The 13,173-nt window shown below is 33.5% G+C and overlaps 1 protein-coding gene across 2 annotated transcripts in view; it reads left to right on the plus strand.

The window, feature by feature from the left end:
* LOC143065526 (tRNA N(3)-cytidine methyltransferase METTL2-like) overlaps nucleotides 1-13,173 on the plus strand; it is a 63,236-nt gene that overhangs the window by 4,136 nt on the left and 45,927 nt on the right. Inside the window, exon 2 of one of the 2 annotated variants that reach the window (XM_076239154.1) lies at nucleotides 5,899-6,136. The exons of the other annotated variant lie outside the window; for it this stretch is intronic. Within the exon in view, the coding sequence (XP_076095269.1) occupies nucleotides 5,899-6,136 (238 nt within the window). The remainder of the gene's footprint in view (nucleotides 1-5,898; nucleotides 6,137-13,173) is intronic. 2 annotated transcript variants of the gene reach the window in all.

A 13,173-nucleotide genomic window follows, 5' to 3' on the forward strand; every position in this document is an offset into this window, starting at 1 on the left:
GTTCCCTATCTAGTGAAATAGGTTCCAGATTTATGAGATTTGTTCCTTACCTGGTTAAATAAGTTCTGGGTTTGTGAAATTTGTTCCTCACCTGGTAAAATAAGTTCCTAGTCTGTGAAATATGTTCCACTGGTTAAACAGGTTTTCTTATATACTGAACATTTGTCATCAATGAGTTTAAAGTTATCATTCAAGTGCATTATAAAAATAAGTATAATATATTGATAATATAATAAATGAAAAATGTAAATCATCCAATAAGAATCTCAGTGTGGACTGTAGCAAATGTTTAATTATAAACTTAAAAAATATCAAAATGACAGTCCCACTTTGAGCCAGAAAAGAGTAGGATGAAAACAAATCTTTCAGAAAAAATTAAAGTCAAAGATGAACATGAACATATGAACAAATTTGAGAAGGACAAAATAACTGATTAATGATTCCAAAAGACACGAAGAAACAAAAGACACACTCTTTTGAAACTGTTCAATGACGAGAACATGTATGACTAGAAACAGGGCCATGACATTTAACAGGAACCTAGGAGGAATACCACATAAAACATAGATACAAATTATGATAAATTACTATCACTTTATCCTGTAGAACTTTACAGTCATGCCTACAATTGCACATGTATCCCATGCCAGCACACTCAGTGCAGCATTTAGCTTGCTTTATAATTTAAGTGTAACAAGAAAATGCAATATGTTGCAAAGGTACTTATTTCAGTGAAAATAGGTTTGAGAAGAACTTATTCATTGATTTCTTTGAAATATGTACATATTGGTCTTAAACTAATATCACAGGAACTTATTTAAAACTTTTAATATTAACTGGAACAAAATTCATGGAGCTATGATATTTGTTCCGGAACTTATTTCATATTTGGTCAAAAAATTAGTTCCGGAACAAATTTTACAGTGCTGGAACATATTTTCTGTGATATAAGTTCCGGCGGAACATATTTCCTATGAAATTTGTTCCAGCGGAACAAATGTCACGCCGGAACATATTTTTTGTTACATAAACCATTTTGTAAACATAGTACTGCAATTTCGAAGGATTATTTTTTTCATCTCAATTTTGAAGGGTCAATTAAAGTAGCTGAAAGTTTCTTTATTTTCACAAATGATCACAAATAATGCAACTATATTATATATACCTGAATGTAAGTAAATCATATGATATATAGGTGCCATCCTTTGGGCCACTCCACCCCCTCCTGTTTAATAACTTGGAAACGGTCGAGCTCCCACCCCTAAACCATATGAGGAGCTGATTCAGGATTTTAGGTTAGGAGGGGCGCAAACTTAAATTTTCTCCGAGCAGAGCGAGGCTAAAAAAATATTGAGGTAAAATTATCGGAATATTCTTTAAGCTGAGAACAACCCATGCTTTGCAAATTTATGGGGGGTGCACGCCCCTCCCCCCCCCCCCGACTGAATCCGCCCCTGCATATATTCAAGTATAGGACAACATAATAAATAAAATGAAATATAGGGGGAGTCCATGGAGTTACCCTACCCTCCTGTTTGAGAACTTGGAAACGGTCGAGATCCATACCCTTTAACAATATATATTTATGTTTGTGACAATATGAAAAATCAAATGAAATATAGGAAGAGTCGCTGGGATTCACTCAAACCCTCCTGTTTTAGAATTTAAAAATGGTCGAGATCCCCAACCTTAAACCATATATATTCATGTATGGGACAATATAACAAATCAGATTAAATATAGAGGGAGTCCCTTGGGTCACCCCACCCCTCCTGTTTGAGAATTTGAAACCCGTTGAGATCCCCAACCCTTAACCATATATATTCATGTACGGGACAATATAACAATTCAAATGAAATATAGGGGAAGTCCCTGTGGTCACCCCAACCCTCCTGTTTAAGAACTTGGAAACGGTCGAGATCCCCACCCCAAAACAATATATATTCATGTATGGGCCAATATAACTAATTAAATGAAATATAGGGGGAGTCCCTGGGGTCACCCTACCCCTCCTGTTTGAGAACTTAGAGACCAATGAGATCCCCCCTAAACCATATATATTCATGTATGGGACAATATAACAAATAAAATGAAATGTAGGGGAAGTCCCAAGGGTCACCCTACCCCCAGAGTTATTGCCCTTTATAGTCAATTTTAAACAATTTTCATAAATTTTTGTAAATTTTTGTAATTTTTTTTAGAAAATATTTTCAACCATTCCTCAACTGTTATTACTGGGCCAAGTTCATTATAGATAGAAATAATTGTAGCAACAAGAATGTTCAGTATAGATCTACAAACACATCACCATCACCAAAACACAATTTTGTCATGAACATGATGAATTTATCTGTGTCCATTGTTTCATATGCACAAAGGTGAGCGACACAGGCTCTTGAGAGCCTTTAGTTTAGGGTTTTGTATGGAAAGTAAACCCCGGCAGTTATAACAAACCCCTGTAGACTGCCTAAAGAGGTGACTGATCCCTTGATCCAGTACATAATCAACTAAATTTTTCCACAAATAGCGGAGACCCTGCAGGCTCCCTCCCCATCCATAGGGGAACTTATGATAAATGTTTTGAGGTGGAAATATAATATGTCAATTGACTACATGTTTTGATGTGATGTTACTGGAAACACAGATTATTTTTTTTAGGCCTAACACTCCCTCGTGTTGGGGTGGGTATTGTCCTTGTAAATATTATAAACTGTAAATATGTTGGTGGCACATCTTCATTAATCTCGATAGGAATGTACACAGATTCCACTGTACCCTCACAGCTCTTTAGGGGTGCTCCATAAACTGAGGGATCTATTTACAAACATACATGATACATACAACAATGGCGGTCGGACGAATAGCAATAAGGTGTATTCATGACCTTCTCACAATGTATAACACATACCAGTTGACTAGCTAGCATACATTCCGCCCAAAACATCTATCATAGATCATACACCCCCTGTGCCTCACCTAAATAGGACTCTGGTAGTCTAGTGCAAATAATTGTCAGGCTGCATTGGGCACAATTCAGGAACAGTGGGGTATTCCCTGTTTTCAGGGAACACAGTTTTCTGGTGTTAAAAATAAACAGTGAACAGGGTCTTTTTTTTCTATTTTATTTTATGGCATGAAATTTACAAAAGTTAAATGCATCAATGGTATTTGTAAATACTTGACAATGCTTGAAGTATTTCAGGAACAACAAAACATGAATAAGTGAAGTGGTTTTTTTTCTTGAACTCAAAAACATACAAATCTTTTGAATTTTACATACATGTAGTACATGTAGTAACGCACTTGAAAGTCCTACTTTTTTTGTGCTTATTGATGCAAAATATTTCCAGAAATATCCAAAAGAAATGATAAAATAAGAAACGATTCCATTTGAGGTGGGCACACATTTATTTAGCTGAAGCTGATTAAGAAATTTTGAAAGACAATTTTATTTTTTTGCTTTGACATGTTTGATGCCTTATTGCACTGTTCATTCTTTTGCTTTTTGACATTTAAACAAGCGATTTGTATGTCATTATCCTAGATTCAGTACAAGGTCATCACCTTACATGACCTGTCAAAAAATTGTTTTCTGCAATGAAATGAGGATTAGTTTCCTACAATTGTAAATTGAAGGGAATATTTTTTTTCAACCCTTTTGTGTATGCAACCGCATGTGATATACTATGTTTTGGTGGCATAACACTTAGAATAAAGGAAAGTATTTGCTGTTATTGTGATTAAACATGCTTTTAATACATTGGACATGCAATATTGACGTAAATAAACTCATCATATGACATGTATGACATATATATACAGTCAAGGGTCTAACTTAAATAAGTTATCAGAGAAAAATAACATGCATGTGTTATTACAGACACTTTCATGAGTTGTCTACCTTTTTCCCCCTTAGTCTGTAATAACATATGTTTGCTATCAGTTAAATATATCATAAATATTTTATCTTTAATGAGCACTTGGGAATTTTCAAAACTTTGCGCAGTAACTTAATATATTACCTTGATAACTAATTTTCTAATTCCATTAATACAATTTTGATCAACCATGGTAAATCAATGAGACAAGGCTTTAAATCGCAAACTAAGCTGTGGTAACATGGCTTAGTTATTACAAGCATGAAACTTACTATATGAGAGTAAATGAGACACCAGGAATCTTGCGCAGTGCCTCATTAGAAGCTCTGATCATCATTTCTTACAATGAATTGAAATACATTGTTATGCAAGTCAGAGCAAAGCCTTTAAAGAGATATAGAGAAGCTGTAATAACACCCTTTTGTTATTGCAGGAATATATTTTCTGTAATAACCATGATAACATAGGTGTACTAATAGACATTTACGGAAAGTCTCGGTACCGACTGTTGACACCGACTCTGACAGGTAAAATGAAGGGGGTCGTCTCAAAAAATAAAAGGTACTAATTAATTAGCATTTCGATGTAAAATTTAGTTAAACGAGATTTTACATTACGATTTTGTTTGTCTTCTGTTAACAAATCCTGCAACAGTCTCCACAATTTGTCTGAATTTTTCTCTTGGGTGTCCTCCACAAAGAGTTACTGATATTCGACAAGAATTCAATATTCGGCAATGATTCTATTTAATTTTGACCCTTGCATTTCTGGTGATTATGTTTTCTGTTGATTTGCTGTCGCATAAATGGTGTAATTACAGGATAAAATTGTGAATGAATGCTGATTTGTATAAATGTTATCCATAAAAGAATGATCTGAATCATTTTTTTAGAAACTCCGTTAAATCAGGAGGGTAAAGATTTAAAACAGGAAAAATCTGAAGAAACTTAATTTTAGAAATTAACTTTCGAATAGCTAAGTGAGCATGCCTATGTACATTTTTGTACATGTCATTTAAAGCAAAATTCTGAACCTCCCCCTCCTTTCCCCCCGATGCGGATCCATACATTTGAAAAAGAGTGCCGGCTACACTTGTTTCTTGTAAAAGGGACCGGACCATATTCTTTTTTTAAATTTTCGTAACCGTTAACAGGGACCAAGATCACTGGTCTACTTTTCTGCTTCTGCCACTTTTTTCCGTAAATTTGTATTTGTAAATCAAATTGAGCTTCTTTTTTTTTGCTTTGAACTTTTCTAGTTATTATTTACAAAAAATATCTAAGTACTTAGCCTTTAAAATATTGAACATGCGAGCTGATTTTTTTTTGGAGAGGGGGGCGACAATCGAGCGCACCATTTTCCGTTAAATTAAAATTAACTTTGATTCCACGTGTTATCGGCATACAAGTTGTCAACGTAGAAGACTGATAACAAGTTTTTTTTGTGGTGAATTAAACAAAGCAAACATTTTAAAATATCTTTGCCATAATAATTTTATCTCAGCATTCAATCAAAATAACGTACCAGGCTTAATGTGTATGAGCTAGAAGACATACCCGATTGAAATGTGCTGTTAAGAAACTCTCGATTCAAATTTTGATTCTTAGATTCTTATTTTCTGTTGAGCAATAGTATGCTCCGCTTATGGACAACTTATGAATCTAGTGTACCTCTAAATTAATTTTTGAGACAACCCCTGTATTTTTTCCTGTCAGAGTTGGAGTCAACAGTCGGAACCGAGACTTTCCGTTAATCTCTAATACTATGCATGATTTGTAAACTATATGAGCTGTTATATCTTGGCAAAGATTAGTATAAAAGAAAATTATAATATCAATGGAACTTGAGAACTATTTAACAAAATAAAGGTTGTATTTTTTCCCTTTGAAACATGTAACATACATATATTATCACAGTTTTTTGATATTTTAGCCCACAATAACAACATGTATGTTATTTTTTTCTAATAACTTATTTAAGTTAGACCCTTGACTGATATATATATAATTTGTGTTTTCAGTAAACAACATTAAGAAGTGTGTTGATAATAAAATTCTACAGTGGTTCTTGAGAAGATCATTTGTAAGATGTGTTGATGTTCTTCAGTTATCACCCTATCATTGGACACTAGTTTTAAGATATCCTAATGTTTACTGGTCTAACAGTCAGAGGTCATTCCATAGTAAAAAGATCCAACGACCTGTGGGTGAAGGGAGGCCTTTAGTTAATCAAGATGATATTTTCAAATGTAATAACTGGTAAGAAGCATGTATCAAATATGGACCATAATTTGCTATTGGGCTCGTTTCCTATAACGATAGAAAAGTGATAAAAATGTGTATTACTGTAAGAAAAGTTGTAACTACATCTAAATATGCCTTTATTTTTATCAACATACAAGTGTATGCTACTCTTCCCTAGAAAAAAAATTGAAATTAACAAATTTCAAAGATTATACGACAGTATTTTTGTGTCGTTTCTCGCGTTACTTTTCGGTTCCGAAGTGCAAAACGCTGACTGATTTATAGATAATCGTCACCGGCAAATTCGTAACTTTTGCTTTCAAATAATAAAGAACATCCACCAATAAGAATAGTCAGAAGAAAATGCCGAGAACTATAAGTATTTCTGTAGCAGGTGTAAGAACACTCAGTGGCGGATCCAGAAATGTTCATAAGTGGGGGCCCACTGACTGACCTAAGAGGGGGCCCGCTCCAGTCACACTTCAGTGATTCCCTATATAAGCAACCAAATTTTTTCCCAAAAAGGGGGGGCCCGGGCCCCCTGGGGCCCCCCCTCTAAATCCGCCTCTGACACTAGCGTTACTTTGGTTTCCAATTTCGTAACGCAAATTTTAGATGATGTAATCTGCTTTGTTGTAATAGAATTCTTTATAACAATATGCAAATATGAACTCTCGCGAGATGTTCAAACAGGTAAATCAGAGATGATTTACATTCTAGTTTTGTTCTTCGTAATAATAAAGTTAAAAAATGACGTTATCGTTATGCGTTACATTTCAAACGAAACAGAAGTCCAGTTATTTCCTTTTTTTTTATTAAAATTGTTTTTGTCGTTAAGTTCTAATCATTTCCGGTCATACGTGAAACATGTGACTAACATGTGATCACGCCCTTACGGCCGGATGTATGAAATACTAGGTCTAAACATTGTTTCCAACGGGATGTTAGCAAACATAATCTGTAGACTTGTTTCGTCTTGTTTAAAAAAGGAAAATACAATTTTCAAAGAGATTGCACGGGGGGTCTATTGTTTTTCCTATGTGCATAATGTTACATACGATCTTGTGTGAAAATAAATGCCCAATGACTTGACAAAAAAAGCAGATTTGACAGACGTTATGACACACTTTGTTTCCTGATAACGATGTAAAGGGTCCTTGGAAAATTCAATCGACATTAGTCTCTTATCATTGTGCCGATGCTCGTTGGATTGATTTTGCTTCAGCAGTAAATATTACTGAATTTTTTAGGTGAATAAAGATAACTTAATAAAAAATACATGTTGATATACCGTTACACTTGGAGTGTACAAAGTTGGTATCTTTGTCACAATTTTTAATTATTTTTTTTTATTCATGTTCTGCAAACACTTTTAAGAAACGCAATAAACTTGTCAAAGGAGAAGTAAACTTTTCCATGCATGACTTGAAAGGAAGTACTTTATTGATTTTAGCCCACTAAAGTAGGTTAAAATGTGGAAACCATGTAGATGGTGTACAGGTCACAAATATCACATGGTGCCTATTTTAAAGATTTTAATTCCAAGTTAAAAGTTTTTTTCTTTACTGGATTTAAAGAATTTTACATTGCCAATGATTTGGAATAAATTGTATATAACTGAAATTTCAAAACCAAATATAAATACATTTATTTGGCTAAAACATCAAGATACAACGATTAATCCCTTAGCTCGAGATTTGTTAAGTATGTACTATGCGTATTCATCTATTAAAGGAACAAAATTCAACAAAACAAGGGCAAACCATTTGTTGACAGATTCGATCCAGATACAATCTTTCTCATGACGATTAATCTGTTTTTTTAATCTATAACCTGAAATCAAACATAAACCTAGAAAATTCAAGTGTACATGCTTGCTATCTATTTTTTATATGAATGTTAATATCGGGTTATATGATCTCTGATTTTCTTTGGCTTTCATATCGATGGTTAACTAAATAGCGCATAGATAAGAATATACCCAAAGTGAGGATACATATTATCGAGTCCATGCGCTGTCAACTGTTTAGACGTTTTCTAATTAAGACATACGCTTAAGTGTAATGAGGATTTTAATCAAATCGGTAAACATGAATGTGACATCAAACTCACCTGAAAGCATCTAAATGATGTATAAAAAGGGAAATCATCAATAATTTAGAAAATCAAGAAATTCCATACGTGGAACGCTGAAAAATTCTTGCGTTTGATGTTATAATACAGTCTGATATAGGTTTATATTAACTTTACATCTCGTATATATTGAACCATTCTAATGTTGTGCGCGGGAAAATGCATTTGAGTTTAGGTCATTTCTAATTGAATACTTAAGTTGGTTTTTTTTTACAAATATTGAAGAGAGCGGACCTACAGAATTTGTTCCTGAAATACCATAAATTTGTTTGATGTGAAAAAGGAAAATTTGCAAAAGTTCTGTTTTAGGAGCAATAAACACCAAAATTTAATAAAAATATAGTTCCTAAAAATTTGCAGGGAGTGGTGATAATCTAATTTTAAGGTTTGGAGCGAGCAATTACATTTAGAGTGACATTAACTTATTTTTTTTATGCTAATAAAATTAACAGGCTTAATTAGTCTGTCAATGAATTTAAGCTGTCAGATTAACTCATCATAGATACAATGCAGGATTGAAATTATGAGCAATTGTATATAAAACGGAAGAATAGGTGCTGAAAGATAAATAAAAGTAAAATTGAAATTAGATAACATGGGGATTAGGTCTATACATACCTATTCTTATAACCACTCTTAAATTGTGTTAAATCTGTACACAGGCACGGACAGTTTTAACTAATGGTATGGTATATTTTATCAATTTTACCTGTGCACACCTGGTTCACTTGCAATCACGCACGTGATTCATTGACCTTGTTCATTGTGTATTAAATTAAACAAGCCTGCCAGGAAGTCGACCGTTAGAATACCCGAATATGTCACTTTTCCAAAACCCGGTAATTACCGGTATGGGTATTACATTGTATTAAGCCATATGCTGATGACAAGAAAACAAGTTTTTGAACGTTGGTCAAGTTAGGTAAAAACCTAAAATAAACTAAAAATATGCTTTTGAAAAAAGCATTTAAAAAAACTTTTTCAAAAGAGATAAATCTCAGTTTATAATTCCTCCACAATAAGTATTTCCAAACTTTTAAAATTTTATTGAGACTACTATAACATTATTATAGCATAATTCCAATACAATACTTGATACTGTATCTCAGTGCCAAAAATGTAAATTTAATGACGAGCTAAAACCAATGTACGGTCTTATGTCATGTACAGCTTTTTAACCTGACTTCAGCATTGTACGCTGAATATTTAATCCTCTAAAAAATTTAAGATGTGTTGAAAAGTATTTGCTGAAATATCAAGGCCGTCGGAAGGGGAGGTGCGTCGGGTGCAATCACACCCCCTCTTTCACAGAAAAAAAATATAATAAGAATTATCAGGCACGGACGAGCACTTTTCCTCCACGCTGACGGATTACCGTGATCTTTCTGTAATAAATAATAATAAATAAGCTTTGTTTAGAGTCCGCAAGGTATACAAAAAGAGACAAACATAAGCTCTAATGAGCTTTTAACCGTCACAGAATAGAACACCTATGATGCAGTTTGAGAGATCATCTTTAGGCAGCAACCATTTGATTTTCTGGGGGGGGGCTATGTTTTTTTTTTCCTGTACAAACTTTTTTTTTCGCCTGTGGCGAAAAACAATCTATTTTTTTCGCGACAAGTCGAAAACAATTTTTTTCTTTCAATTTTAGCATTACATATAGTGGCAGCTGAGGGTGAAACAAACAATTTTTTTTCTCAGAATCAAAGACAAATTATTTTTTTCTCCAAAAACTGGAAACAAACTTTTTTTTCCAAAAAAAACCATAGCCCCCCCCAGAAAATCAAATGGTTGCTGCCTTAGTATGACATCCATTATCACTGAACTAGCATATATATTTGTCTAGGGGCCGGCTGAAGGACACTATGCATGTTACCGTTAGAACACAGATATATGATGATTAATTTGTTGTGGAAGGAAGAGAAGCGACACACAAAATGAGGTCTTCTCGTTTTTATAGTATAGATGCATAACATCCCCATAATGTTAATCCAAATATTTTGTCCAAATGTGTCTCTTTATGTTTTGTAACTTTAATATTCAATAGTTTTCCTAGCAAATATTCACATCCCTTGGGGATTATTAAGTGTACGTCCAGTTGCATATATATTACATGAATGTCGGAACAATTGTGATGATGACGAATTTCTTCCTTTATTAGAGAACAATCTAATGATTGATGAACCAATTACAGGAAGTTATATATCGACCTGTATTTAAATCAAATTAGTTCTCTTCTTCTTTTGGTATGTGATAGTCTATCGAATTCTATGACTACATACTGTTGGCATACGTGGACTAGTCTATTTACAAAACTTTTACCCCAATTTACACAAAATGTATGTTTCTTTCTTATGTTCAATGTATACATGTATATATTTTAAATTGCGCTATAGTTCCGTTACTTTCTATCCAGGCGTATAAACGAATCATCGATAAGTACGTACATTTTTTTAAATCAATATTTCTGATATGTTCCAATCTGTCCTTTACTATTGACAACGAGTATATATTGCATTTCCCCAAATTAACCCTTGGAAAAAATATGTGAATAGATTTTTATTTCATCAAATATTTTTTTTTGGGGGTATTATTTATATTTTTATAAATAATATTCTTTTCACTAGAAACGTTATTTATCATGTTTATAAACAAGCGTATGAGTTTAGTAATGACTAGTATATTATATCACTTTCGGACATGCAAGGCAGAGATGTATATTATACACCTGATACTTCAAAATGGAAAGTTATAAGTTATCGGTCATGTACACTAATCAATACCTACAGAAGTGAAACGATGCATGAACTTGCAAGCCCGACAGGAAATCGCTTGAATACCTGGACGTGTCACCTCACACCCCTCACAATACCTTTGGGAGTAATATCTTTAGCCATGCTGGTGATCAGATGAGGAAAGGTCCGAATTTATTTGAATAACGTTTATTACTTTAAAGAATTATGAACGAATTAGATTTTCGAAAAACAATTTTCACGGAACATTTATTTATGATTTGAACTTTGACTTTTTAACTAGTTCCAATATTAACAGTTTAAAAATAACAGACTATGGTTATTTAAAAAAAATAAGAACATTTTCCGTATCAAGTTAGTTAGTCCGATAAAACAGCTGTACGATTGACAAGATATCGACACGCAATTACGACTACATCGGTTACTGTAGTTTTGGTCCTTTGTGGTTTATAGACATATTGTGATTTTTAATCGGAAAAGATGACAAGATGGCGGAACGCAGAGAATTGATACTCAAAATTTAAAATCGATGGTGATCTCTTATCTAGCGGAATAAAACTTTAATATCTATAAATTTGAGCATTTTTTTACAGAATGGACATAATATCAATTTTTGATTTTTTTGCAAAGTTTCCCTTTAAAAAAGTCAAGCTTGTGGGAAAAATATCTAAAAAATGTTATAAACACTTATTGTAGTGATAACATTTTAGCTTCTAAAATTACTTGTTTCAGTAATTTTGAAAAGTGTGTGTGGAAATTTAAAATATTTCACAGCCAAAATCACTCAAGGAAGTGATTTTAAAATCACTCAAGGAAGTGATTTTGAAATCACTTGTTTAAGTAGTACCCCTGACTATCTTACATAAGTAGTACCACTGACTATCTTACATGAAATCACTTGTTTAAGTAGTACCCCTGACTATCTAACATGAAATCACTTGTTTTTAAAAGTAGTACCCCTGACTATATATAGCTATCTTACATGAAATCACTTGTTTAAGTAGTACCCCTGACTATCTAACATGAAATCACTTGTTTAAGTAGTACCCCTGACTATCTAACATGAAATCACTTGTTTAAGTATATACGTAGTACCCCTGACTATCTAACATGAAATCACTTGTTTAAGTAGTACCCCTGACTATCTAACATAAGTAGTACCCCTGACTATCTAACATAAGTAGTACCCCTGACTATCTAACAATGACACACTTGTTTAAGTAGTACCCCTGACTATCTAACATGAAATCACTTGTTTAAGTAGTACCCCTGACTATCTAACATGAAATCACTTGTTTAAGTAGTACCCCTGACTATCTAACATAAGTAGTACCCCTGACTATCTAACATAAGTAGTACCCCTGACTATCTAACATGAAATCACTTGTTTAAGTAGTACCCCTGACTATCTAACATGAAATCACTTGTTTAAGTAGTACCCCTGACTATCTAACATGAAATCACTTGTTTAAGTAGTACCCCTGACTATCTAACATGAAATCACTTGTTTAAGTAGTACCCCTGACTATCTAACATGAAATCACTTGTTTAAGAAGTACCCCTGACTATTTAACATGAAATCACTTGTTTAAGTAGTACCCCTGACTATCTAACATGAAATCACTTGTTTAAGAAGTACCCCTGACTATCTAACATAAGTAGTACCCCTGACTATCTAACATGAAATCACTTGTTTAAGAAGTACCCTGACTATCTAACATAAGTAGTACCCCTGACTATCTAACATCAGTAGTACCCCTGACTATCTAACATAAGTAGTACACCTGACTATCTAACATAAGTAGTACCCCTGACTATCTAACATGAAATCACTTGTTTAAGTAGTACCCCTGACTATCTAACATGAAATCACTTGTTTAAGAAGTACCCCTGACTATCTAACATAAGTAGTACCCCTGACTATCTAACATGAAAGCACTTGTTTAAGAAGTACCCCTGACTATCTAACATAAGTAGTACCCCTGACTATCTAACATGAAATCACTTGTTTAAGTAGTACCCCTGACTATCTAACATAAGTAGTACCCCTGACTATCTAACATAAGTAGTACCCCTGACTTTCTAACATAAGTTGTACCCCTGACTATCTAACATAAGTAGTACCCCTGACTATCTAACATAAGTAGTACCCCTGACTATCTA

Source organism: Mytilus galloprovincialis, chromosome 2, assembly GCF_965363235.1.
Source record: "Mytilus galloprovincialis chromosome 2, xbMytGall1.hap1.1, whole genome shotgun sequence".
Taxonomy (NCBI): domain Eukaryota; kingdom Metazoa; phylum Mollusca; class Bivalvia; order Mytilida; family Mytilidae; genus Mytilus; species Mytilus galloprovincialis.